This window comes from Diplodia seriata (assembly GCF_021436955.1).
Source record: "Diplodia seriata strain FDS-637 chromosome Unknown scaffold_5, whole genome shotgun sequence".
Taxonomy (NCBI): Eukaryota; Fungi; Ascomycota; class Dothideomycetes; order Botryosphaeriales; family Botryosphaeriaceae; genus Diplodia; species Diplodia seriata.
In genome coordinates, this window is record NW_027117312.1 from 2,873,968 (window position 1) to 2,901,098 (window position 27,131).

Below are 27,131 nucleotides of genomic sequence, written 5' to 3' on the forward strand. Positions count from 1 at the left end.
AGTTGTCTCCGTCATAGTCGCACTCTCCACCAAGGAGTATTCGTCCCAGGACGGTGCTGTCGAATACGATTAAGTTGGGTCTGATTGTGAAGAGTCGGTGCTGCACCGAGTGTGTACGGGACGCCATTGTGGTTATTGTTTGTAGGCTTAAAGAAAAGAAAGAGAGAGGGGAGCGAAGGGAGCGGACGTCGAGAAGTGATGTTTGTTGCGTAAGATTCGCTACTGTAAACGCGAAGAGTCTGCACAGCGACAGCCGATCACGCCCTCACCTCTCCGCGAAGAGCCAACACCATAACGGACCTACCGATCATGAGGCCGAGAGGCAACACGAAGGGATAGCACACGTTAGGTCAGCGATAACGACGAGGCGAGCTGGGCAGCAAGCTAGACGAAAAGGTGAGGAAAGAGTGCGCAATGGCGCATAGAGCCAAAAGAAAAAAGATTGCGGAGTTGCGTCATAGTTGATTGCGAAGCCGTTGAAAGCGGATGTGTCGGTGGCTGCTGCAAGACACGTTGATCAATCCAGTATCCGCTCAATGGCCGCAGGTTCAGTTCAGCTCCTCTCTTCCCCTTCTTCCGCCTTGTTGATGTTAAGAGAATGCATGATTGAGTCGACCACGCCTGCCGCAAAATCTGCCGTGTTGTTGTCTCTGGAGGCTTGCATCGTGCGCCATGCCAAGTCCAATTGAGCATTGTCTGTTCTGTCCACACCTAGAGTACCGTAGCTGAATTGCCACCACTCCGCCCACCGATACGGTAGATTTCCTGTTGGGGTTATTCTTGTGAATGCAGCTTCGCTTGTGCCCGAAGGCTCTGTCCATGACATGGTAGATGTAGTCGTATCTGCTTCATTGTCGGTGGCTTTAACAATGACCCTTTCGGTTTGGAGGGCAGCAGCGCCGGCAAGGGACTCGTTGATGCTGGTCAGTCGGAAGCTCTGAGACTGCGAATGGGGTTTGACACGCTTCCGTGCCCGACCGGCGCTGGTCTCCGCCTGTTTCTCAACCGTGTCTGTAGACCTTTCTCTCTTCTTGTCTTCCCTGAGACCCGTCTTGTCCTTGACACTGGTTTGAACTTCGGTGGTGCCAGGCTTCGTCGAGATGCCATATTCCTTCCACTTTGCTTCCACCTCTGCCATATAGCTTGCTTCGCTTGTACGTGCTGGGAAGTCCATGACGGGCACTGCATTGAATCTCTCCACGGCGCTGTCGATGTCCATGTCGTTGTCCCTGATGAAGAAAAGCATGACACGGTTAGCACGCGATAGAGAACGCATGAGTCCCATGTGCTTTTGCACCTCGGGGCGTTCAAAGAATTGAGGGTTGGGGCGATTTCTAAAGGTCAAGATCGGAGGGTGGTGGACTCGGAAGACCATCTCGCTGGCAAATTGCACACCAAGCCGAGCCAGCCCGTCTGCAACGAAATCAGGCGTGTATGCCTGCTCTGTGTGGTGCGTACGGGTGGCGATTGGCCCGAGATACCTCGCCGGATAGAGAATTGAGGGGCCGATGCATGATCCGAGACCTTCTGCGGTAGGTTTGAAAAGGGAAATTCGCAGGCTGGGGGACACGACAGCGCTGGCATGCTCGATGCTGAACTTGGCAGTGATCTTGCGACAGGGCTGTTCGCCATCGTGTCCAAAGAATCCCAGTCGCTGAAGAGAGCCGGGATCTGAGTCGTTCCAGAGAGCGGCTACGGAGGTGAGCTGAAGTGAGCCATGCTCGTCCATAAGTGCGGCGCTCGGCCTTGAGTCGCACCGTGGCGACTGATCGCGCTCAACGGACTTGGCTGCGCTGGGAGCTTGCCGTAGGGCGAGACGCTTGGGCGACATCAAGAAGAAAGGGTGGTTGAGAAAGGCGAAAAGGAAGAGGTGGAGTCGGTGCAGGAAGGCGCGAGACCCTGCAAGGCATCGACGGCAAAACCCCGCTAACCGAATTTGGTCATGCGAGCGGGTTCGGAGGGCGCAATCCCAGAGTGAGCAGCGGAATCATCTGTCCGGACGTGTTTGTGAGATTTTGACACCTGCATTTGCGTCTGGAGATGTTATGAAATACCCATGTAGGAAGCTCGGCACGCCACCATCGTCAGGAGCCTCACTCGCTCCCAGCTTCTCAAAAGCGCCTCTCATGGACTTCTTAAGTCCTGGTCAAAGCCAGCACGGGTCTGGTGAGCTATGGGCAGTTCAATTCGCTATCTGTTGAGCTACAAAAGTAGCAGCATCCGTGGCGACATCACGGACAATGAGCTCAATGAGGTCCCTTGTTCAGATGAAAAGGGTCCTGGGCTGGCCGGGTATTAAAGCACCCTTCTCCGAACAGTGGATATTGGAATCAAGAAATCAAAATTGGGCTAGTCAGTAGATGACGTATACCTACCAAAATGAAGAAAAAGTGTGACCAGTCGTCTCGCAAAAACCTCGGTCACCTCCTCCGAAGAACTATCCCGACAGCAAATATAGAATCAAAAACATTACACGAGGATGCAGAACCTTCGTTTCCTGGCGCATTGAAGAAAATGCAGGATGAGCAAACTTTGAACCTTTAGCTAGCCAAATTCCTGAGCGCTTTTCCAGTACTGAGAGAGTTGAGTCTTTCCCATCTCCAATGGGCACCGGGAACCGCTGGGATACCTGATCCATGACCCACCACTCCACTCCCTGGTATGTCCATTTAGTCGATTTCCATACCGTTGTTGACATCATCCGAGAATTCGGACTTGAGAACATCTTCATCGGTCGCGGTTCCACTGCCGGGCTGAGTGAGCTCGGTAGGAATTTCCCCACGGCGCTTGGTAGGACGTGCCGAGGCAAGCTGATCTGAAATTCTTTTCTCCGTGGCCTGTCCCCAGTGACGACGCGCCATACCGAGCATTTCCGGGTTATCCGGCTCGAGTCCCAAGTGTCGCGCTATACGGGAGTATTCCTCGACCGTTTCGAAGAAGTCGACCGCCGTCTTCCTGCCGCGCGGCCAGGCAAGCGTCGTATTCCTCTCTCGATCCTTGGGCATCTTCGACAGTAGGCGCTCGATGAACAACGGCTGCGGTGCAAGCTGCGTGTGTGTGTCGGCTCTAGCAAGACCGCGTCTACAAAGGTCCTTCTGAACTTGTTCTTGCGTGGTAACCATGCCACCGCCAACATGGAACTGCGGCCAAGAGAGGTCACGATGAGCGGGAAACGTGTAGTGTGTAGGAGGTACGGGCATGTCGAGACCCGGGTTTTCCGTCAGCATAATCCCACAATGGTGAATCGCTGTACGTAGCTGCCGCTCATCCAAGAACCAGAGCTTGAGCTGCGTCCTCGTTGAGAGTTTTCTGAATGCCATCAAATTCTCCAAGTCCACATCCGACTTTAAGGCACCGGGGTTGTTCGGTGCCATGATCATGGGCGGTCCAAGGAGTTGCAGTGGTATGTAATGAACGCCGCCGGCCTGTATAGCCTCTTTGCCATGGATATCGCGCAAGCCGACGAGCAAATCCTGGATGTAGAGTGGAATCTCGTCGCGTTCAGGTGTGACTATGGTGAGAGGTTTGCCAAGGTGGTCGCTACTGATCATGAGGGCGAGTTGACTGGCAGGATCCGCTTCTTTGGGGACTCCTCGCTCGTCGATTGTATCCGGGGAGAAGACGATGCGCAAAGAAGAGGGAGCAGGTCCGTGGCGCTGCCCACTGTGGAATTCGGCGGTGAGGTGTCCAAAACAGGCTTTGTCATCTCGTGCGTTGCACCATCGGCTTGCGATGCATGGAAGAGTGTCCAGGGTATCGGAGTAAGGACGGATGACAGCCGGCTGCTCCATTGCGCTTCAGTAAGATACCGTGTTGGGAGAGTAATGACAAGGGGAGGAGGGATTTTGAGAGCGCAGTGGTGTGTTGCGGGCGACGAAGAGTGTTTGATGGAAGCTTTGAGGGCGGAAACGCGCCAGGAATAGGCGAGGTCGGGCAGTGGAGGAAAGTGGCGCGCTCTTGCTGTTTGTGTTAAGAGTCACGCTCAACTTCTCCAAACCTGGAAGTCGCGGATCACGCCAAATTCCTGCTTCCACTGCCCACGTCTACCTGTCCCCCTGTTGTCGGTCAGTGCTTGCTGCACCTCAAACACGATGCCGATAGCTTACCGCAGACCTACTGCAGCAACTGACTCTGTATTCGGGGGAAATGCCCACGAATAGTTGATCACCGAAGCCGACACAGCTTCGCCTGCGCTGTGGCAGACTAGATAATCGTAACTCTACCAGACAATGATTCAAGCGAGGAGTCGTCGGCAGTGGAGCGGGAGTCGAAAATGGCGAAAAAGTGGATGTATGAGGAGAGGTGGGATCGGATGGTCGAAAAAGGACGCTTGAAGAAGGGGAAGGTGCAAGACTGGATGGGCGGTTCGGTTACGCTAGCGGAGTGCTGGCGAGAAGGCGAGTACGGCGGTGGAGTTGGTGGTAGTGATGAAAGTGGTTTCGGCAGTGGTCATGAGGGCGACCAACCTCCTTGCCACCAACCAGTACATGGTGTTAACCGCCATCCACCGGACAATGCTTGATCCGCATCCCTTTTAAGGCCTCACTCTTCTTACTTCCTCTCCACCGTACCAACTCTTTCCACCTTGCTATCCTCGAGGCAGGACCAACGCAATGTCGGCTCGCAATGTCCACCCCGGCATTGCTACCGAGGCTGCCACTGCTGCCACTATTCAATCATTGAAGGATGGAGACAAGACCGAATGCCCTATCTGCTATGGCACCTTCATCGAAACGCAAGAGCTCCACGGGCTAAGCCACCAGCGAAACACCACCACCATCGGCCTGATGCCCATAACCCCCATCGATCCTTACATGCGCCACTTCGCCGGTCCGCATCACTACGGTCCAATGAACGTCCTGGCAACCATGGGTCACCATGCCTCGGGTACGTTGACGACTCCCAAGCGCTTCTGCACCAACCCGATCAGCCTGATCGCCTGCGGCCACACCTTATGCGCCACCTGCCTGACAACCTGGCTCCGCGCGGACTCGCCCTTCGGCAAACGCACCTGCCCCTACTGCCGCACCGCCCTGGCCGGCCAGCCGCCGCACTGTTTCGACATAATGATCCACTTCGACAACGCCTTCGCGACCATCCACGAGTCCAGCGACCCCCTCGGCATCCTCGCCGAGTCCCACAACGCCTACAACGCCGCCATAGCCACCGGTACAACCGCCCACTTCAGCGCCGGCCACCTCATCGCCGCCGCCGCCGCCATCACCACGGTAGCGGTGCTGACCCAGACCACCTCGCCGACCGCCGCACCGTGGCCACTCCAGCTGGAGTACCTCCAGGCGCACCCGGACGTCTGGCGCGACATGTTCGAGCTCCTCCTCGGCGCCGCGAAGCGCATCGCCCTCGTCCCCGGCGCCCCCGCTTCCACGCCGACATACCGCTACCTCCACCCGCTCTACTCGCGCCGCAACTGGGAGCGGTGCCGACGCCGCGAGCATTCGTGCTTCGGCTTCGAGGCGCCCGCCGAGGAGCTCAAGCGCGCGCTCGTGGCCGAGATATACGGCGCCGCGCTGCGCCACGCCATACCGTTGCTGCCGCCGCCGCCGACGACCGCGCAGCCCGACCGTGAGCCGACCGACCAGGAAGCGGAGGTGGGCAGGAGGCTGTTCAAGCTCGCGGCGGCGGGCCTGCCGGTGGGCGAAGAAGACGAGCAGTCGAAGAAGACGCTGTGGAGGTGCTTGCTGATGGTGACGCCCGTCACATCCGCAACCGGGGAGATGGAGGAAAAGTTCTTCAGGTGCTTGAACGCGCACACTAGCCGAGAGGTGCCGAGCCCGGATCTTGACTGGATGCGCATCAACGCTATCGCCAGGGTTGCGGTCGGCTGGCTTGTTTTGCAGACGGAGAGGGCGGTGCTGGCGGCGGCTTGATGGGGGAAGGGGAACGTTGCTGGACTGCCCCTCCGTCTTTCGGCAGCTGGTGCGGTCGTACTGGACAATGCACGTTGTTGCCGGATCCTTTGCTTGCAGGCGCTGGAAAGGCCGAAGAGGTAACAGGGAGGCTACTGGAACAATAATTTGCTTCTTGAGTGCGCTTCCGACACTGGTAGCTTGCTGGATGATGATTGGGTATGGAGTACTTGGTTATTATACTTAATAAACAATAAAAACGGCGAAATGAACAACATTGCCTGTGAGCTTGCTGTGCTTCGTGAAAAGCGCTACCCTCTTCTCACGTGGGTAGTCGAAGCAAACACCCGGACATAGGAGCGAACTTTGGAATTGCATGTGCAAACGCTTACAGCGAAGAGATTCCACTAATTCAGATAGATGTAGGTAGACTCAGTCCGTTCACAGCCCGCTGTCAGTTCGCCCGCGGTGCATGAGCAGCTGAAATAAGATACAGCTGTACACGGCTGTAGCGTACCCACCTTTAACATGATTTTGCGCAAAACTGCAGACGAACAATGCGTGATCCCCGTTCGACAGCACGATCCGCACGCTACCCATTCTGTCGTTATTGCGACTCCATTATTCCGCGTACTCTTTTGCGCATGATCCTGCCAATTTCTTCATCTCAGCATATTAGCCTGTCCTATTTAAATTGTAACAGGCGCTGGAACATACCATCGAGCGAATAATCATGGCATCAAGCGCAATGTCAAAATTGCTTGAGACTGTACCACGGTATGAATTGCACGCACAAGCTTATCGAAGGCGAAACAATTAAGACTAGTCTGCGCGTACGTCATACAGTATGGGGATGATAATTCTCTGTACTACTTCCAGTAACTGGGCGGGACCGTTGACCATCTTTTCATGCACCTACGGAATGATAACACTTTGTGATGACACCCGGAAACACCCTCATCGGCCACTTCGAGAAGCAACTGACATTGCTCAGCATTGCGCTTGCAACACAGTCTCCGTCTAACCCAATGCTCCTGTTCTCTCAACATCGCATCCAGCGGAGCCTTGAACCTGGTCACTGACCAATGGTGCCTTTATACCTCTTTTGCCATTTTCAAATTTCCACAAATCAGAAAGCTGAGCAATTGCCCAGCGAGACAGAGTCACGTGCAGCCCGTGTGTGCCCCGACGGCGTATCTAAGGGTGCCTAAGCAGATCCGCTGCCAAGACGTCCACGCCCCCGGCGGTTGCTTATATATCCTCGCGCGGTGGCACAAAACCATTCCTCTTCCTCTTCTTCTCTCTTCAGCGCTGTTACTGTCTTTGGCTCAGCGTCTCGCTCTGCCTAGATCAGAACCCGACGTTCCTTTCGTCACTGTGGCCGCGTCGCACGCCAGCATCAGTTCTCGATCTGCGCCAAACGAGCCATCCTTGCGCTCCATCAACAGCCCGGTCGGATCAACGACGCCCTTGACCTACCTAAAAAATTTTCAGATATTCTACCCACGGCGGGGTTGTCCGATCAACGTCCGCAACCTCCACCAGGCCACCACCACACCCCCACTCCAAGATCTCCAAACTCCAAACGACAACACCATGCAGTCCCACAACCCCATCTCACCACACTCGCCCTGGCGCCCGCTCGCGGCCGCCCAGCACGCCGCCCGGCCCATGTCCTCCTTCGAGCGCGCCCACCGCTTCCAAGCCGACATGGAGCGGCGGCAGGCGCGCGACCGGCGCGCCGCCCTCGCCGCCGCCGTCGAGTACACAACCGCCTGCATCGTCGAGTACTACCCGGAGTCGTCGTCGTCGTCGTCTTCCGGCGGCTCCAACAACAGCAACAAGAACAGCAAGGACCGCCGCCCGTCCTTCCTCGGCTGGTTCCCTCCCGCCGACGCGAGCAACGTCGCCAACCCGCCAGACGAATGCCTGCAGTTCCGCGTCGGCATGGACCTGGACACGAGCCGCGTGAAGCGCTTCGGCACCGGCGACGATGGCTACTACGATGAGGATGATGATGAGGAGGAGGAGGACGACGATGGCTGGGACGATTGCGACATCGACGACGATCTGGATAATATCAAGTGCCCCGCCCCGCTGCTCTGGCTGCGCTTCCCGCTGTCCGTCATCCCGCCCGCGGGCGCGCCGGCATCGTCGTCGCGCAGTCAGGCCGCCGCCGCCACCGCCGCAGACATGGAGGCCGTGCACCTCGTCATGCCGGCGCACGTCTTCCTGCCCAAGAGGCTGGGCGCCGCCGCATCCGCCCCCGCCGCGAACAAGCCGTCGACCAAGCCGCCCACCACCGCGCCGTCGTCCCGGTCGACCAAGCCAGCCGCCGCACCCACCGGCGCAAGTACAACCCGCGACCACCCGCATCGCAAAAACCCCAGCAGCAACTCCAGCGACAGCACCACCACCTCATCGTCGACGTCCCCATCCGACAACGACGACCCACCCACCACCGGCCCCTCCATCACCCTAACCCGCTACACAACCGCGCACCTCCGCTCCCCCGCCCGCACCTGGCAGCCACCTTCCTACATCGGCGCCGCCGCGCACGCCGCCGGCATCCCCCTGCACTCGCTCTGCTACATCGACGTCGCGTTACACCCGTCACGCCGCACCGGCCCTCTCGCCTTCGTCCCGGCGCGCTGGATGCGTTTGGCGTCTTTGGTCGAGAACGGGCTCTGCGCGGCCGTGCGCGCGGTGGGCGGCGTGAAGAGCGTAAGGGTGCATTGCGTGTGGACGAGGGACTTGGCGGAGGCGGTGGCGGAGGTGGCGGGGTGCTTGGGGATGGGGCCGAGGAGGGAGGGGGAGGGGGTTGTCGGGGCGATGGAGAGGGCGGTTGAGGGGATGAGGTTGAGGAGGGCGAGGAGGCGGGTTATGGGGAGGGGGGAGCGGGGCGTCGCGGTTGGGGGGTGGGGGAACTTTGTCGAGTGGACGGAGGGCGTGGGAGGGGGTGGGGAGAGGGGGAGCGTGAGGGGGGGTGGGATGAGGCTGTCTTCGTCGGTGGAGGGGTTGGGGGCGGTGGCCGAGGGGGGCAGTGATGGGTACGAGAGTGAGGATGAGGATGAGAGTGAGGGTGGGAGGATGGTGGTTGAGAAGAACAGGAAGAAGAGGAAGGTTGGCCATGGCGAGGGGAAGGGCGATGCGGTGCCGACTGAGGCGAAGGGTCGCAAGGTCTCGAAGAAGGGTAAGGGCGGCAGGGCTTGAGGAAGGGCCAGAGCGGAATTTTCGAGAACCACTGAAATCTTGGCGTGGACGTCAAGGTCACGATGACGAATGGCAACAAAGCTGGACCTTTCAACAATTACAGAGGTCTAAATACGGATGATAATCTCTGCACAAGGACGACAGCAACACGGAGAATTCGACACGATTACTAAAAGAAACAGGCTGGCGATATTTGCTGCGGTTTAGGATTCGGATTGACGAGATATTCGGAGGAATTCTGAGTAGACTTTACTACGGCTTACTCTTCCAAGACGGAAGATATCATTACTGAGTCAGTTTCTCTGCTTTCAAGATAGCTGAACAATGCAAGATGATTTCAACATTCTATTTTTCGTGCTGTCCCTGGCTCATGGTCCATCCAAAATCCATATCGCCAAATTGACATCGTGATTGGCGAGCATGGCGTGGTAGTTGGATCTAGTTTCTAGACGTAAATGCGAGTCTTGATTACGCGCAAAATTTGACTAGATAGTTCATTCAGCCTCCTATGTAAGGATGTCTTTGCGAGGCAGATGCGGGTATGCTCAATTTTTGTCGCATGTTGTGAAGAGGGGAGGGGAGAATGGCGCACTGTTGATGAGGAGCTGGACAATGTTCCTGTAGGCTCCAGGTACTTCAGCGTTCAGCTGCAGCTATTTGAACTTTCAAAGGGCCGCAGGTGGGAATGACGGGTGAAGGCTCGTGTGTAAACGCCTGAATTGACGGACGTTGGAAGGCATGAGCCCTCGGAGTCCAGCGCACGACGAGCCCATCAACAATGGGAGCCGGTGAAAAAACAATTCATGTGCTCTGGTCATGAGCTCCGCACGATTTGTGAGTCAGCTGCGGCTCAAAGCGGGCACGGCCGCGAAAGTCGACTCAAGTGTTCGTCCAATCCAAATGCCCCGGCGCCGAGATATTCGGCTATGGGTGGCGACGACGACCCTTTCCTTGGCAGAAAGATTCAGTAATGAGAGATTCCGGGTTATCCGTAACCAAGGCAAAAGGCAGCACCCCAAGTTCAGTGTGGTTGGCGCCGCCGCTTGGGGCCGTCTGAACGCCAGACGCCGCCGACGCACCCTCTCGACAACTTGGAAGCAGGCTCATCTGTCTCAGCCATTCCGGCGCTCAGCTCGCGCCGCTCTGACTGACATAGAAGACAAACGCTTGAAACCGGCTTGGCGGGTGGCGGCCTGGAGCCCCATGTCCGTGCGGGTGTCCATCCATGGATCACAGACGCAAACGCACCGGACAAGACCACCACCAAATCAGAACAAGCAGCGGACTCGCTTACCCGGACTGCAAAAAGGCAAAAACTCTCCTGCGCGAGCAGGGAACTGAACCCGTAGGCTCAGCAACCGCTCCAGCGCAGGCGAGAAAAACCCTTGGTGCTATTGAGTTTTTGCTACCAGCCTAAACCACTAGGCTAACTGACTCGAACAGTCCATCGGGTGAATCGGGTGCACTCCACGACCCCAGCCTAGTGGTTGATACTGTAGGTCTTGGGGGTCTTAATATATATAGTAAACATTTGGATTTCTGGACAGCCGGCGGGCGGGCAGCGCATCCATCCATGCTCACGAAGCAACGCGCCATCCGCGCTACAGGCGCTGCCCATGGTGTTGCTCCGGTCGTCCTCGTCGCAGTGCCGGTGCCGTAGATTCCGTAGTTCCGTTCGTGTGGCGCGGTCGCGGGCGCTCGTCCGGCGGCCCCAGGCAGCCTCCACTTCACGATCGCCGCTCTCCCTCTTGGTGTTGCACCGCACCGGCGCCCGCACTGCCCTCGCCAACATCCCTACTCTCTTTCCGCTGTACCTCGCGATCCCACGCCCACCGTGTTGTTTTGCCCCGTTCGCCAACAACAACGTCACCACCCTGGCCCGTAACCTCTCAGCCGCCGACGCCAACGCCATCGAGGCGCCTACCACTCTGCTCATCCATGCTCTTCCTCGTCAGGCCTACCCGCCAACAACAAGCCTCCGCGCCGCCCTGGGCGCATACGCTCTCCACCCCCAACCACACCACGTCCAGACCTGCTCCCGCCCACCACGCATTTCACTCCACACCACGTACAGCTCGAGAGCGTCCGGCAAAGCCATCGCGCAGCCACTCCACCAGCGCGCCCAGCGGGTCCGAAAAAAAAAAAAAAGCAATAGCAGCACGCGGGCCCGCACCGCACGCCTTACACGACTCCTCACACCCGTCGGCTCGCAGCGATCTCAACAACCCCTTCAGCAGTCCCTCATCCCGCAAACACCGCCGCGGCACGGCATCACCATCGCCGACTCACATCTTCAAGCAAACAGCAAGGTCCCAGGCGCCCAAGCCCGTCCCGATCGCCCCGCGAAGCCTTCTCCAGCGACGTTGAAACCACCGTTTCCTTACGCATTCCGGTCATTTCCGCCGACGACATCGCTCGAGGGATCGCCGCCGTTCCGGCGCGCGCGACGGAAGCGAAGGCAGGCGGTCCCGGCGAGCGATGTTGTTGCGAACGGCACTTCGGTGCTGGAGTGTTGATGGGGTGAGGTCTGGATTATGCGGGGAAAGAGAAAAAAGCCACCGAGCCGCGGCCGGGATGTCGTGCGTGGCGTGGTTTCTATATTTAGACGGCGGCGCGTGGCAGCGGAGACGATCGGGCGGATTGACGGGTTTGGCATGCTGAGTTGACGCGGTGACGGACGGCTTTGGTGGGGCCGTGACTGTGAGAGCAGACGTATCCTGACGGACGGACGGACGGGGCTGACAGACAGACAGGTGCGAAGCCGCAGGATCAAGCCTATCGTCCTCTCCCACATCGAGAAGGAAGTATGTGTGTACATGTTCGCTTCGAAAAAGCGGTTCGCATTTACATTTACGAGTAGTATATATCGCGAAGGGTTACGCACAATCATTTACAATTTCAAACCTCACTCCTTCTCTGTCCTCTCTCCCATCCACATCCACCACCACCAACTACGCCGCCGCCACGACCTGCGGCGCCCGCCTCCGCGTAGGCTGGTCGTCCGCCCGCACGACGCGGTTCCCATACGAATCCTTGACGTACTCGGCGCCGGCGTCCTTGTGCTGGCGCTTCCACAGCTCGACCTCCATACCTGCAGTGATCACAAAAAACCGTCAGCATTCGCCTCTCAAGAACAACGAGGAGAGAGAGAGAGAGAGAGAGAGAGAGAGAGAGAGAAGCAGAAAAAGAAAGGACCTCAAACCTACCTCCGCGCAGAACACCCACCCTCATCGTACTCAGCAAATTATGCGCCGCATTGCTATGCTCATACACACCCCCATTAAACAACGCCGTCGCATCCCTGCCCACCGCGCCCCGCAGCAACGCACGGCCGCCGGGATGCTCGTCGACGAAGTCGCTAACATCATGAATAACACCAGCGACGGCGATCCAGGCGCGGCCGCCGGTTTTCGCCTGCGCGACGTAGTCGTCCCACGAGACGACGGGCAGGCGGTCGAGCGGGACGCCCCAGTCGAGGGTGGCGCGCACGCGGTCGAGCTTCTTCTGGGCCATCTGCAGCCGCCCCTTTTCGATCTCGTTGGCGCGGAACTGCTTGAGGTCGGAGGCGAGGCCGCATTGCTTCCAGAGCCAGATGAACCATTTGGTCGGGTCGTATTGCCACCATTCTGTGGTGGTGGGGGGTTTGCGTTAGCCGGCGTTCTTGCTTGCTTGCTTGCTTCCGGGGGATCCCATGATCCCACACACCCTAAAACCCGCGGGCGGTGGGGGAAGAAAAAAAAAAAAAAAAGAAGAAGAACGCTCAACGCCCACTCACCGATCGCATTGCGGTAGTCGCTCGGGAACTCGTGGTGGAAGTTATGGTAGCCCTCGCCGAGGGTGGCCAGCGCGGTGATCCAGTGGTCGCGGGGCGAGTTGCGGTCGTCGAAGGGCTGCTCGCCGATCCAGTGCGCGAGGCTGTTGATGCAAAACGTCGCCTGCTGCACGAAGAAGACGCGCAGCACGCCGGCGTAGACGAGGCCCCCCGCGAGGTCGTCCCACAGCAGCCACGCCGCCAGCCCCGGGAAGACGACGCCCATGGCCAGCGCGCACTTGACGTAGTGCCGGTGCTGGAAGATGACGATCGGATCCGCGTTCAGGTCCGAGATGTCGGTGCGTCCGATGCGCCGCGGGTTCTGCTTCATGAGGATCCAGCCCATCTGGGTTCGGTGTTAGTATTGCGGGAAAAGAACACACACGGCCGGTTGGGTTGTATTGTTCCATTTCCCTCGAAAAAAAAAAGAACAGGTGACAGCCGCCGGGACAAAAGCAGAAGGGGGACAGCTTACGTGACTATACCACAACCCCTTCCTCACCGAGTACGGATCCTTATCCGTGTCCGTATACCGATGATGGGCGCGATGATCGCGGCTCCACCAACGAATGGACCCCTCAATCGCCCCCGCCCCGAAAGCCGCCAAGAAGACGCGGAGCGGCAGCGTCGCCGTGTAGGACGTGTGCGACCATAGGCGGTGGTACCCGGCGGTGATGGCTACGACGCGGCGTTAGCATTCTTCGCACACCGTCATTCGTTACGGGTATCAAAATGCGGGGAAAGGGGGTTTGTTCTTTTGTCTCTGGTGGAAGGAATGTGGAGCAGCGGATCCGCTGTCGTGCAGACGGGGTAGGGCTCTTTCATGCGGGGAAGAGAAGGGAGAATCGGGATGGGGAAGGCGGTGCCGCTGCGGCACCGCGTGGGGCGGTTTTGCGACGTTCGATGGTGCGGCAGCGGAGCCGCTTTGGGGCGGACCAGTCGTACGGTTTCGGCGCGGTTTGTCCTGTGTATGTTGAAAGAACTTACAGAGGCCGGTGAAGAAGTCTGCATGTGGGGAGAAGTCGTCAGTAATGTTCAGTCATTGAGGATGTTGGGGCGAAAGGAGTCTCGGCAGTGAAGTAACGTGAGAGCGGCGTACAATATACATATGCGAAGATGGCAGTCTTGAGTTGCAGCGGGACGTAAAAGGCGGCGACGCAGCCAGCAATCGGGATGAGGACGGTCATGAAAACGTTGAGCCAATTGACGTGCTTTGGCCAGTTCCACGCCGTCATGCGCGTCTCGGTGATGTGCGGATGCGCAGCCATCGTGCCGTGACGCTGTTTTCTTTGGCCCGGGAGGGCAAGAGAACGGACGCGACGGATGAGTAATCTCCTGGGGGAGATGAATACCGTTTCGCACCAGAGGAAAAGGGAAAGACAAAAACCGGAAGAGCGGCTAAAAAGGAAGGTTGCGTCTTGGCAGGCCTCTTCTTCACAGCGGTCTCTAGCCGCCGCGGCGGAGATGCAGGGCCTTTAAGATGTAATCGTGCATTGCACTTTCGCCATCTACTCCGGCCATTGATGCAATCTTTGCTGGCTGAAGTCAAGGCTCACGAACGATTGTCTCGCGACTCGCCCAACAAAAGTTGCGGATGGATTGCGGGCGGCCGGATGTGTTGGAGAATCCTGTGGAGTCGGACTGGTGGAAGCTTGCAAAGACTGGGGCTGCCATGGCGCGCGGTCAGGCCACTCGCTCCCAACGACTTTGCGGGGTCACACCATGCGGACGCCACTCTTCTTTTTTCCACAACGCTTGGGCTTTGGCAACGAAATGGCGGAAAGACACACCAACACGCTCTGATGGAGGAAACGCCTTGACTTTGGGAGTTGGAAGCACTGGCATTTGATGTTTTCTCGATTGGGTGGCCGGAAGCTCGAAGGATAGGAGGCCGAGCGACAGACGACGTCCTCGCGGCTTCATCGGAGAGCGTCGAGCTTCGTTCGGATATCATCGTCGCTGAAGCCTGGTTGACCTGTCAACGCGGAGGAGAGGATTGACTGACGATGTTTGCCGTCAACAACTTCGATTTGCAGATGCCAACGACAGCCGGGAGATAGCGGACGCATCGCTCACACGTGATTAGCAACATTGCTGACAGCAGCTCGGAGCTAATCGTCAACCAACATCCGAAGGACGGAGTAGGACGGACGGCGGCCGCAGAGTAGGTGAGCTGGGTGGAAGGATGCGGCATGGACGAAAGGGACACGTCTATTACACGTGTATGTCAAAGGGACAGCAATCATGGTGTTGTACAGGTACGACCCGAGTTCTTCAAAGCAAACCTTGTGATACGCTAGAGACGGCGATGTTCCAGCCAGCTACCGAAAGACCACTGACTGGCTAATGGAGAGCACCCGGTATGATGGCACGTGATATGCACACGCTCCCGTCCTTGGCGCGACTGTCCACAACATCGTCGACCGAATTCCCGGTCGCAGCAGTCAGACAGTAGCCTACCGTGAGGATCGGGGTCTCAGTCAGGGTCTAGCGGGGTGTCCCCGTCGTACCTTGTCCCCGCAGACGGGCCGCTGCATGGTGCAAGTGCAGAAAGCAGGGTTTTTGGCACATTGCTGGAAGGGCGTCCAGGCTGGCGGGTCGGCGGATCTGAGACATTGCAGAAAATCAGCAAACGGCGATGGTGGCATTGTCATCATCATTGGCGAGAGATGGATTGTTTGGTGTTGCCGAGTTGGACGGGCCGGCGACGCTTTGCCCTCTCGGCCTCCCGTTTCCACAAATCTCAAACGCTGCTCGCAATCATCACCGATTGTTTATCCCTTAAAGCTGCAGTACTCACCTGCTGACCTCCGGCTCAGGCGCCCGACGCTTGGTTGCCATTCGACCCCGATGACACCGACACACCACGAGAAAGAGCGCGTGCAGCCGGGCGTGTTGTGCAGCAGCCGCGGGGACGAGGGCGGCGGCACAGCGGCTCCGGGTCTGCATCGGCATCGAAAAGCTTCGGCAGCAAATCCAGACGGTTCGCAGCGGAGAGGAGCCCGCGATTGGGCGGCGCGTCATCCAGGAGAAGCTTGGCGAGACAGGCCAAGACTTTCGCTTCGTCGCGTCCGCGCGGCAAGGTCCACCTCCAAAGCCGATCCAGAGCCGCAGAGAGCAGCACTGAGCGCCCATCGCCCACCTTGCGGCAGGACGTGTGGCGCCGTGCGTAAGCTCTGGGGCGCGACCGAGACGCGCGGGGCGTGGGCAGCGGCGGGAGTGCGGGCCCATCCCTTCGCCTTAGGGTGACGCGCAGCATGCCGTGGCCGACGAGACAGATGCGGTTCGAGTGGCACGGGAGGCTCGAGACAGGCGCCAGCGGAAGTCGGCAGCCAAGCACAGGCTGTGGAAAAGGCGCCTGGGGACGGCGCAGGGGTGCGGGCTAGGGCGGCTGACGACGCCGCGCCGGGCAGTAGCCTTATTTCGATAGGCGCCCCCTCCGCCATGCGTGTGCGCCATGGAACGTCCCCCTCAACACATGCCCAGCGCCCTCCACTGCCGACGCACCAAGAGAGAGCGTCGGCGGTTCTCGCAGCGCTGCTTAATAAAACTCCACGCTCCTCGTCGGCTCCACCGCGCCATGATACTTTTCTTCTCTAGCCTCTTGTAATCCCGCCGTCCGCCAGCCTCATCCCCTTTCGCTCCGACGTTGCAGCTCGATCAAATCTGGCTTGCACACGCATCTGTCTACGTAACCCACGCCCGCAGCCAGCATTTCCCACGGGTACATGATCAGCAATCCTGGGCCCCGGAATCTTTCGCATTTCTCGCATCTCTCGCATCTCCCCCGCTCTTGACTTTTTTTCTTTCTGCATTTCTCTCCGCAATATTGCTCCAATGCCTCTTCTACCATCCGTCCGCCGGGCGTTGTCGTCATTATTATTACTCGCCGCGGCTGCCCACGCCGACCTAATACCCTACATCGCCGATGAGGCCTACGACCGCGGCGATTTCGGGCCCTACCCCTACCAGGAATACCAGACATCACCGCTGAAAGGCCCCCGCGTAAACATCGTCGCCACCAATGACAGCTGCACCAGCGGCGACGACCTCATCTTTCTCAACCCCCGCGGCAAGCAGGTGGTGCCCGGCCCCAATCCGATGATTCTGGACCAGGCGGGAAATCTAATCTGGACGCTGGACGGGAAGCCGTACGGCGAGACGTACAACCTCAACGTCCAGGAGTGGAATGGCGAGCAGTATCTGACCTTCTGGGGCGGCGACGACACCGTCGGGGGACACGGCCAGGGCTACTACTACATGGTGAGCGAGATCCGGTTTAATGCGGGGTCGGTATAGGCGTGGTGGCGCCCGTACGACGGGTGTACCCGTGGTGTTGCAGATCCGGCAGCACGCCATCGGTGCCTAACCATCGCACCATCCGCCCCGCATTCCCGCTCCGAGTAACCGCAGACGACTGACTGTCCATGCCCAGTTCGACTCGTCCTACACGCAGGTGCGGCAGATCTCGGCCGTCGGCCCCATCAAGGGCGACCTGCACGAGTTCCGCTTCACGCCCAACGGCACCGCCCTGCTCAGCGTCTACGAGATCACGCCCATGGACCTGTCCCCGATCGGCGGGCCCGAGGCGGGCTGGGTGTGGGACGGCGCGTTCCAGGAGATCGACCTGGCGACGGGCAACCTGCTCTTCTCGTGGCGGTCCAGCGACCACTACGCCGCCAACGACACGTACCAGCGCTACACGTCGGGCGGCACCTCGGCCTCGTCGCCGTGGGACTACTACCACATCAACTCCGTCGACAAGGACGCCCTCGGCAACTACCTCGTCTCCGCCCGCTACACCCACAGCGTCACCTACATCTCGGGCCGCACCGGCGACGTCCTCTGGCAGCTCGGCGGCAAGCGCAACGACTTCGTCGACCTCTCCGACGGCCGCGCCACCAACTTCGCCTGGCAGCACGACGCGCGCTGGCGCGACGCCGGCGCCGCCATCACCCTCTTCGACAACCGCGCCGCCTCGGGCGTCTACGACGCCCCCGAGTCGCGCGGCGTGCGCATCGCCGTCGACCAGGTCGCCATGACGGCAACGCTCACCCACGAGTACACGAACCCCAACGCGGACATCGTCTCGTCCAGCCAGGGCTCGATGCAGGTGCTCCCCAATGGCAACGTGCTGCTGGGCTACGGCTACAACGGCGTGTACGTCGAGTACGACGGCGCCTCGGGCTCCGTCCTCTGCGACACGCGGCTCGAGCCGGCCGTGCTCTTCGAGAGCGGCGACGTGCAGAGCTACCGCGTGCTGAAAGCCAGCGGGTGGGTCGGCCGGCCAAACACCAACCCCGACATCAAGGTCGAAGGCAGCAGCGTGTACGTCTCCTGGAACGGCGCGACCGAGGTGCACCGCTGGGTCTTGCAAGACGCGGATTACGCCGAGAGGGACGGCGCCGAGAGCGGCGAGGACGGCTGGGAAGATGAGGTCGGCGAGGCGTGGCACAACGTGCAGACGGTCGAGCGCGCCGGCTTCGAGACGGAGCTGCGCTTCGGCGTCAGCACCAGGCGCTACGTCAGGGTGTTGGCGCTCGATCGCGAGGGCAGGGTGCTGGGCGCGAGCGAGCCCGGCGGCACCACGATTGATGATGAGATACGGAATTCGGTAAGCGGCAAAACGCGCCTTTTTTTTTGCCCCCCTTTTTTGTTGTGGGGGTTTCCCAGTGCTGATGGCGTTTTCCCGTTTTTGGCACAGACTATTATTCTTGGCCACCGCTTCAAAGATGGCGATGCGACTATCCTCGCTTTTCTGGTCTGCGTCGCCCTCGTCGCCACCGGCGTCACCATCGTCATGGCTTGGCGCTCGCGTATGGACAAGATCGCGTACCAGAAGCTGTTGGATGAGGAGAAGGAGGATGAGGTCGAGGTCGGCGAAGAGGAGGAGAGGTTGTTGGGTAGGGAGCAATGGCGCGTCGGATCGTGACCTGGCCCTCCTTTTCTCGCATCTGGTTTTTTTTGCATTAGCTGGTTTGGTTGGTGCTCTTGGCGATTACTTTTTTTTTTTTTTTTCCCCTGGGTTTGGTCGATGTTGACGCCATTTTGAGCGACATCTTGGAGGAGTGTGTATGTTTGAGATACCCGCAATACGTGTAGAATTGAGAGATGAGACTTCGTGGTCCAGTACCTCGTCTCGAGTAGCTGTTTGGTAGAAAGTGGAGTGAGTGCCACACGAGCGCTGGGGCGGAACACCAACGACATACAAGCAAAACAGTCTTCATTCCTCCCAGTCGGCGACCGCGCATCAAATAGCGGTCGTGTAGCTTCGTAAAGGTCGGGGAAGAGTCTAGTCGCGAGTGCTGGTAGATGGGAAATGGTGCGCACGGTCGCACAGTAGGGAACAGAAGATTTGAGCATTTAAGCCCTCCAAGCTTGCCGAGGTCGTTACACCTTCTCCTACAGGGGTACTTGAATCTGATATTCAGACGTATACCCAAGTTCTCAGTCGCGTATATTGGAATTCAGATGATGATTCAATTACCAGGACGAGTGGTGTAATATTTCGACGAGGCGGATGCAGGTGGGCTCAGGCGACGAGAAAGATGCCGCTAACCGAGCGAGGGAATCTTAGCTTGGCCAAATAGGGAAAGGTTGGTATCGGCATTACAACGTCATGCCATCGCAAATAAAAGCAATAAAGTTCCTTGAAATCGAGCGTCGAGATCGACGCTGTTCATAAATTATTTCTACTCATCTTGAGACCCATGTTTGCCAATTACCAATCCCTCCAGAATATTCCACGCCGCGTCCGTCCATGCATTCCAAGCAACCCTGTGCCAAGAGGAACTGTCCGGAGTTCAGCTGCTCAGGCCATGCCCAATCAGCCGGCCTGAGGCTCATCATCTGCCTCCTCCTTCTTGATTCCGCCACCCTGCTCACAGACTCGCATGAAAACATCCGCCATGGTCTCCTTGAATGTCTCCTCATCGCCTGCACGGGCTGCCTCCAGTCCAGTAGCGAGAACGCGCTGGGTAGCTACCATAGTGTTCCCGTTAAGTCTGGAGGTAATTGCCATACCGTGGTACTCGCGCCAACGTTCCACGAGCTCGTTGGGAGTGAGACTGCTTGTTTCCGTCGGGCCAGGGGTGGCTAGAGCTTGAGCGGGAGCCGACGAGATGGTTGAGAAGTCAGTCTGCAAGGCAGGGGTGGCTAGAGCTTGGGCGGGAGCCAACGTGACGGTTGAGGAGTCAATCTGCAAGGCAGGAGGTTGGCTGATGACAGGAGGTTGGCTGGTGGCAGGAGGTTGGCTGATGACAGGAGGAGTGGCGTCATTCGACATGGTTAATCCTTGAGCTAGGTTGTCTAGGAAAGTATCCGCCTCTTCGTACCCGTGTTGTGAGACACCGCGCGAGCGGGGCTTATCGAGCTGGAATGGGTTGATTCTTCTATGGCCGCCGCGGCGAGTCCTTCGCTTCTGGTCATGCTGTTGGCGAGAGAGGTGCATGGAGCGCATTGGAGACAGCTCACGAGCGGCGCTACCAGCTCCATCGGGCATCTGAGGGCGAGTGCTGTCGGGCAAAGCAATATGAAGTCCTGATGTGACCTTCGACTGCGGGTTAGCACTGCAAGCAAAGTCTTTTCCGAGAAAGTACAGACCACATCTTCGTTACCGTGACGTCCGGAATCCAACTCGTCCTTATCCTCCCCCTGCTTGACACGCTTGGAGCTGTGGCCGTTGAGGAGATCATCTGACCCCTCCTCAATCTTCCTCTTCACCGTGGTTGTGACGGCCGGCCGATGGTAGACTCTGTATCTATCCCAGTGGGGATCTGAAAGCCCGTTGAGGATGACATGTGTGGGAGCAGTGCGAACAGCTCCACCACCACCACCTCTGTGACTATGTACCGCAATGCTGAAGTTGTACAGGGCGGAATTCACGACATCGTCCCTCATGAAGTACAGCATGACCGATGTGCAACGCGTAAGCGATCTCAGCGTCCGCACACGCGACATCTCGGATTCATCCACGAGGGGCCATACGTTCCGAGGCAAGGCAGCGGTCGGCGGCTGCTTCAGCGTCAAGCTCAGGTTACTGACATTGTCGGCGATCTCTTGTTCGGTGACGTTCTGCCTTTTCTGGTCTGCGAAGGTCTTTCTCGCCTCCTTCTTGATGAGCTTAGGCAGCGTACCATTGGCCGACGACCTATTGTGGGTGAGGGTCCTGATGTTGTTGACCGTGAAGATGATGTCGATGCTTTGCCTGCTTGAGTCGTCGAGGGTTGTGGACGGTATGAGGCTGAGACGTATAGCAGCGGGAATGTTTGAGGAATCTTCGGCGGGCGCGACCTGTGCCATGAGAGCACAGCTGTCGTGTCCACTGCTGGGCTGGAGAACCCCGATAAGCTCGGCCTTCGCATTTTCTCTCACCTGGAACTTCGCGATCGCGGGGAAGAAACACGGCGGTTTGGCGCTTGTCGTCGCCATATTGACAGCGTAGACCGCTTCGAGAGCGGGTACAGAGAGCGACGTTGAAGAGGAGAGGGTTGAAGAAGCGCGGCGGGGCTCGGGCGGAGGAACAGCTCAAGCCAGGCCGCCAGATTTTCGCGCAATGCGGAAGGCGCGTCGGGTCGCTCCTTCCGCCAGCACGTCGGCCAACCCTACTCGCCTTTCCGCGTCTCGGCCTTGGCATCCTTTCCGTCTCTCCGTGCCCCCCGCGGGACCTTGGCATAGACGTCCACTGAGCCGAGCCTCCCTCAACCCTTCTTCCTCTTTCCTCGCCATGTTTCTCCAACTCTACATCAATCCCACTGACACCGCCAGTCGCCGACCATACCCGCCCGCCACGTTTCGTCGGCCTCGTGAGCTGACACATGTTCATCTCCTAGATCCCCATGCGCTGACCTGACCGGCGCCACTTGCCATCGACCTTACTCGCCCTTCGCAGCGCCGTACCTGTCTAACTCCCAGATCCTCACGCACCCGATCCGGGTTACCTTCGATGACTACAACTAGAAGAGCCTCGTGGAAGAACTTCAACCCCCATTAACGCCCGCAGTTCGTCATCCTCAAGAGCTGATACCCGCTCAACTCTGAGATCTTCACCCATCAGCCCGGGACCACTCTCGTGAGCTCGAACGTTGGACAATCAGGAGGAAGAGCTTGGAGGAGCTGAGAATCCTTTGGCAAACAATCGTGTCAGCGGATCCTTGTCAAGCGGTAGCTTAGGGGTGCCTGACCTCTTTCGTTCTCGAGAGAGTCTTGTGCGATTGGCTCGCCCAATCAGGTGAAGCTTGAAGGGGAAGAGGAGGAGAAAGCAAAGAAAGTAAACCAGAAAACACCAGAAACAAGAGACAAAAAAGGGAAAGGAAGAGCAAAGAAAACGAGCTTGAACGGGGACAAAAGATTCCTCCAGATAGCCAGGCAAACAAAGGAGAAATAGAGGAGGAAACGGATTGGACAAAAGACTCCTTTCATCGAACGGGCTCTCTCTGGGCTACCATCCGCTGACTGCACCGCGATCATGGAGAGGACTTGCACGTTCTATTTAGTACTTGTTCCTCCCGTTTGCCAAAGGACCTCCGTGGAACAGTGCTGGCACGTTTACACGGATCGGGGTGCCGTGAGCGCACGTGCTGGATCACTCTTTTGGCAAACAGTCGCGTCAGCGGGCGGTAGCTTGGAGAGGTAGCCTGTTCTCTCTCGTTCTCAAGAGACATTTTTTTCGTTGACACGCCCAACGTGATTGGGATGTTGAGGAAGAATCTTGTCAGCCGCAATGAAATGAAACATGCTTCGCCAATTCTCGAATCTGTATTACCTGTATCGCCGCGTACGCTTCACTTACACAATACAGCCATGCATTCCACCAGCGTTGGAGCCGGTATCGGTTTATGATATCCACTGCAGCACGCCACCACTCAAAGTTGTTTGAGCCCCGGGTACTAGCATGATTCTAGTATAAATTTATTAGCGTCAACTCAAAGTCAAGCTAAAGAGAAGTAGGCAAATTGCAGAAACATAAGCAAGCAAGCACTCAGCTTTATCAAAAGAAGATTGCTTTCTGGCTAGGCCAAATCATTACGCAACCTACCCATGCTGCGCGTTGAGTACACAAATCTCGTGCCCGTGGCGGGAGTCAAAATCAATACGAATCATTAGATATATTAACATCTGTATCTGCCTTCGTATAACTGGAACTACAAATAATCGAGGCGATGGCCGACGTCTTCCTCGGCAAGCTCAAAGAGGAGGAGGAAGGGAAATGCGCGACCATCACACGCCATGCGGGCGGGCGGTTCGATCTATCTGCTACCACACCAGGATCTCGAGAAGGTGAGCCGGTACCGAGCGACCGGCTCACGGTGGCGATCGAAAAGAGGAGGAAATCGGGCACTGATGACACACACGTGTCAAGTGGGCCCATCGGACGTCGCGCGCCGCGGGCGGTTCGCGAGGACGGTCCCCGGGAACTCGACGACACGCCGCCCGGACCCCACAGACGATCCGGAAGATCTCCGCGAAAAGATCTTGTGGCACGTCCTTCTAACTCTGATGCTTTGTGGGTGACGGGTGTTACTGGCCAATAAACGTTTGACGCTAGGCACCCCGGGTGTTAACTCATACAACCCGTGCCGGGAGCGGTTCCATCACTTCCAAAATAAATGGCTTGACCCTCGCCGGGACAACCCTTCCTCCATCCTCTTTACTTCATCACTCTCAATCTCAACCCTGAGATTTTTTTTGGTCCCAACCCTAAAAGTAAGTTTGTGGCACTCACCCTGGGAACCTCTCAAGATACGTTTGATACCAGCCCCACGCTTTTGACGCCAGGATTCACCTTCCATCTTCTGACTCGAAGTCCGCGTGGAATTCAGTCATGTCCGCTTTCGGCAGACCGATTTCCATCCCTGTCATGGCTGAGCAGAGATCCGATCCTATTTCGGGCTCAGCGCCGCTGGGAACGCTTGGGGATGTTCATCCAGCTTGCCACCTTACTGTACAGCTGGAGCACCTAGATCCAGACAGACAGTATCCATGCGTGAAGCTCCGCCTTACGCCCCGGACGACCAATATCAAAGGCACTCCCGGCGGCCATTACCCGCACAGTAGCATCTCGCTGGCATTCGGGACAAAGCACATCGAGAGGATCGACTTGAAGTTACCCAGGATTTTTCCAACAGATCCAACGAATCCCACGGCGTCCGAGGCTGCGCTACAGAGCGAACTAAAGCGCTTGAAGAACCTTTCCCCCACGAAATGGTATTATGGCGCCTACATGAAGTTCACGGTCGAGGCCACTCCCATCTTGCTGATGCCCCGTCGGCCCTTTCCTCTGGTCGACGAGTGGCAGCTACGTCAGGTACAACTCTTCAAGCAACTCATGTCAGCCGAGTCCTTCACTCTTTACTTCGTCTGTGACCGCCCAACCAGGACAAATACTCTTTACCCGTTCACCAGCACGATATCCATGAGCAAGAGAGACATCCCGGGAAACCTCAACACTCTCAGCCATGCCGCCATCCCCAATGCCGTCGACTCTGATTGGAACGGCATCATCGCCCACAGGCTGGTCGGCAGAGGCGCGATTCGTTTGGAGGATCTCGACGGAGCGAACAAGGTTGATCAGTGCGGCAAGAGTTCGGTTGCGAAGCCGCCCAGCGCGTCTGGAGCGGACGACAAAGCCGCCAGCGAGTCCGAAGATCTGGCACATGGCCTGAGCCAGCGGTCCGTTGTATCCTACTCCAAGTCCGCCCATGAGGCACGCGACTGCGTCATGTCGAAAGCTCGAGGCCAGAAGAGGAACGTTGCTTTCGGCCAGAACGACACCGCCTTGGTTTCACGCAGCACTCCTCCGAGTGTACCGATGGAGGACATCGAACACCATCCCCACAGAGGCAAGAAAAGGAGCCACTCCCCAGACACCGAGTCCATCGCGGCTACTCCACCAGCGATCAACACACCCGCCGACGTCCCTCCAGCTAAATCTAAGCCGGACCTACAGATCTACAGCCACGAAGAGCGCTTGGCGCATCTCCGCATCAAGGCCAAGGAGTCGATCGCCGCTTCCAGGGCCAAGGGGCCCGCCGCCGCCGCCGTCGAACCGCAACAGCACGACAGTCTCCCTCTTCGCACCAAGCAGCAGGCAGAGGACGTGAAGCAGACGATCGAGGAACGCCCCGCGAAGCGCGTCCGATGGGCCGACGTGGAAGAAGACGCCATCAGGACGATGGCCGACAACTTCCTCGAGAGCCTCAAGGACGAGATCGAGTCCTCGCGCAGGCCGCCCTCCAACGGTCAGTCGTCGTCAGGATGGTTAGGTTAGGGAGCTTGCGGGTGGTGGATAGATTCAATTTTAGCACGTAAATGGGATCGGTGAATGGTGCTGGGGTAGTTCGCAATGCAGGACGTTTCGGCTACACTAAATTATGAGAAATCTGTCCTTCTTAAGCGCACTCTGCCAGCTATGGTGCTTGTCGAGAGTAGGTTTCAATGAGCTTGAGCTGTATATTTCTCATAAAAGACCACGTAGACAGCTGGACTGGAGATTTTGAAATGGTTGCAATTATGAATTACCCAAGCAAATTGATGTAACATTGTGCTTCATCTTTTGTAAGCTGCTGTGGTCGGCAATTTTCAAAACCCAGTTACGTCTTTCCACAAATCCAAACATTGTTTCCAAACCTCCGCGAAGAAAGTCGTGTGTTAACACAGGATACAGGCGAACAATGTCTGTCAGCGCCTTTGTACGGCGTCCGTCCATCTCTCGCTTCGCGCAAATGTCCAATTCCAACTGAGAGAACTCAGGTTGAAGTCCTTCCTTAAGAACCCACCACAAGTGTTATATCACAAAACGAAGGGAAGGCTCAGTCACTTCGTCAAAAAATAATATCTACCATCGCAATGGCTTCTCTTGCTCCATCCTCCTTACCTCAACTTTTCAGTCGTCACCTTAGACAAGCTCCAACTTAGAACTTGTTCCTCTAGACCACCAAGCCAACGACGACCGCCCGTACTTCCAGTAAGTTCCGCACAACAGCGAACCAGCCCGATCTAACGCCGGCACCCTAGCACCCATCCTCGCGTTTCATAACCGCTCCAAGCACCCCAGCCACCATGGAGCTCAGCGACACCTGGATCTCCATCCCCGCCATCGCCAAATGGAAGCCCTCCGCGCAGCGCGGCACCCTCTCCGTCGGCACCTTCGAATCGACTCCCCACGCCGACTCGGGCTGCCGCCTGTACGCGCGGCTGGAATACCTGCAGCCGGGCCGCCGCAGCCCCCTCCTGCAACTCTGCCTGATGCCTCCGACGAAGCTCGGCGTCCGACGAGACTCCCACCGCAGCGTCCTCCTCGCGTACCCCTCCCGCGCCGTGCACGCCATCACCCTCGGCACGACCGTCGGCCTCGCTCACGGCGCCGACCCAGCGGCCACCATCGCCTCCCTCGATGCCGAAAGGCAGCGCGCGCGGGCATTCGCGCCGTGGAAGACGAACATCCGCGCGGGCGTCATGGACGTCGTCACTTCCCGCGCCCGTCCGGTCTTGCTCAAGCCGCGCGATCCCCTCGTCTTGGCGGACGACGACGACGTCTTGACGCATGAGTTGGCGCTGTTCGAGGAACTGGCGGAGGCGGAGCGCTTCGAGCTGTGTCTTGTGTATGATGGCGTGTTGCAGAATGAGGTGCGCGGGTTTTGCGGGGCGATGGAGAAGAGGGGGGATGGCGTGGCGGGGGGGATTGGTACGGTGAGCCATGTTGCTGTGGTGGAGCCTGGGGCTGCTGATTGGGACGATGTTGTCGTGGTTGCGGGTTGTCCGCTCAAGCGCCGCGGGGGTTTGGCGGTCGAGTGGTCCGACGAGGTGGAGGTCGTTCAGAGTCGGCTGGAGCAGGGAGGGGGGGGATCAGCATCAGCCTATGCGCGGAGGGACGAGGAGCTCGTCGATGGAGGCTGACGCCGTGACGCACGCTTCGGCAGACAGTCCCACCAGCAGTTTCCGTCAAGCGAAGCTCGAGCCCGCCAGTCCGCAAGGCAGCAACCAGGAGTGGCGGATCGCGCAGCTCCGGAAGAAGATTCGCGAGTTCACATGGTCAACGAAGGGGGGCGTCGGGAAGGGCAAGGCGGAGGAAACCAGGCCAGTATCACCGGACCAAGAGGGCCCTCCCTCCAACGGCCAGGCGGAGCAGAGCCAGGCTATGAAGCGCGTCCGGTTCTCCGACGCAGTCGACGCCGAGCAGATGGCCGACGACTTCCTCCGCAACCTCCAGTCCGAGCTCGTCGAGTCGCGCGGCGGCGAGT

The 27,131-nt window shown here is 58.1% G+C and overlaps 9 protein-coding genes across 9 annotated transcripts; 5 read left to right on the plus strand and 4 right to left on the minus strand.

The window, feature by feature from the left end:
• Positions 1-553: 553 nt before the first annotated feature.
• Positions 554-1,831, minus strand: SLS55_005845 (uncharacterized protein; the record flags this gene model as incomplete). Its single annotated transcript, XM_066777287.1, has 1 exon — positions 554-1,831. One exon carries the CDS (start codon positions 1,829-1,831, stop codon positions 554-556), a length of 1,278 nt encoding a protein of 425 aa, XP_066633129.1.
• Positions 1,832-2,669: 838 nt separating this feature from the next.
• SLS55_005846 (uncharacterized protein) lies at positions 2,670-3,551 on the minus strand (the record flags this gene model as incomplete). The annotated part of the gene is made up of 1 exon (XM_066777288.1): positions 2,670-3,551. One exon carries the CDS (start codon positions 3,549-3,551, stop codon positions 2,670-2,672), a length of 882 nt encoding a protein of 293 aa, XP_066633130.1.
• A 1,062-nt stretch (positions 3,552-4,613) lies between these two features.
• SLS55_005847 (uncharacterized protein) lies at positions 4,614-5,888 on the plus strand (the record flags this gene model as incomplete). The annotated part of the gene is made up of 1 exon (XM_066777289.1): positions 4,614-5,888. One exon carries the CDS (start codon positions 4,614-4,616, stop codon positions 5,886-5,888), a length of 1,275 nt encoding a protein of 424 aa, XP_066633131.1.
• A 1,575-nt stretch (positions 5,889-7,463) lies between these two features.
• SLS55_005848 (uncharacterized protein) lies at positions 7,464-9,080 on the plus strand (the record flags this gene model as incomplete). The annotated part of the gene is made up of 2 exons (XM_066777290.1): positions 7,464-8,591; positions 8,883-9,080. The coding sequence occupies 2 exons, from the start codon at positions 7,464-7,466 to the stop codon at positions 9,078-9,080; spliced, it is 1,326 nt and encodes a 441-aa protein (XP_066633132.1).
• A 2,951-nt stretch (positions 9,081-12,031) lies between these two features.
• On the minus strand, positions 12,032-14,159 carry SLS55_005849 (uncharacterized protein; the record flags this gene model as incomplete). Its single annotated transcript, XM_066777291.1, has 4 exons — positions 12,032-12,171; positions 12,410-12,706; positions 12,856-13,237; positions 13,998-14,159. 4 exons carry the CDS (start codon positions 14,157-14,159, stop codon positions 12,032-12,034), a joined length of 981 nt encoding a protein of 326 aa, XP_066633133.1.
• Positions 14,160-16,728: 2,569 nt separating this feature from the next.
• SLS55_005850 (uncharacterized protein) lies at positions 16,729-18,823 on the plus strand (the record flags this gene model as incomplete). Its single annotated transcript, XM_066777292.1, has 3 exons — positions 16,729-17,154; positions 17,327-18,505; positions 18,596-18,823. The coding sequence occupies 3 exons, from the start codon at positions 16,729-16,731 to the stop codon at positions 18,821-18,823; spliced, it is 1,833 nt and encodes a 610-aa protein (XP_066633134.1).
• An 894-nt stretch (positions 18,824-19,717) lies between these two features.
• Positions 19,718-21,321, minus strand: SLS55_005851 (uncharacterized protein; the record flags this gene model as incomplete). The annotated part of the gene is made up of 2 exons (XM_066777293.1): positions 19,718-20,392; positions 20,494-21,321. 2 exons carry the CDS (start codon positions 21,319-21,321, stop codon positions 19,718-19,720), a joined length of 1,503 nt encoding a protein of 500 aa, XP_066633135.1.
• Positions 21,322-23,749: 2,428 nt separating this feature from the next.
• Positions 23,750-25,159, plus strand: SLS55_005852 (uncharacterized protein; the record flags this gene model as incomplete). The annotated part of the gene is made up of 1 exon (XM_066777294.1): positions 23,750-25,159. The coding sequence occupies one exon, from the start codon at positions 23,750-23,752 to the stop codon at positions 25,157-25,159; it is 1,410 nt and encodes a 469-aa protein (XP_066633136.1).
• Positions 25,160-25,562: 403 nt separating this feature from the next.
• Positions 25,563-26,787, plus strand: SLS55_005853 (uncharacterized protein; the record flags this gene model as incomplete). The annotated part of the gene is made up of 2 exons (XM_066777295.1): positions 25,563-25,568; positions 25,906-26,787. 2 exons carry the CDS (start codon positions 25,563-25,565, stop codon positions 26,785-26,787), a joined length of 888 nt encoding a protein of 295 aa, XP_066633137.1.
• Between the last annotated feature and the right edge of the window lie 344 nt (positions 26,788-27,131).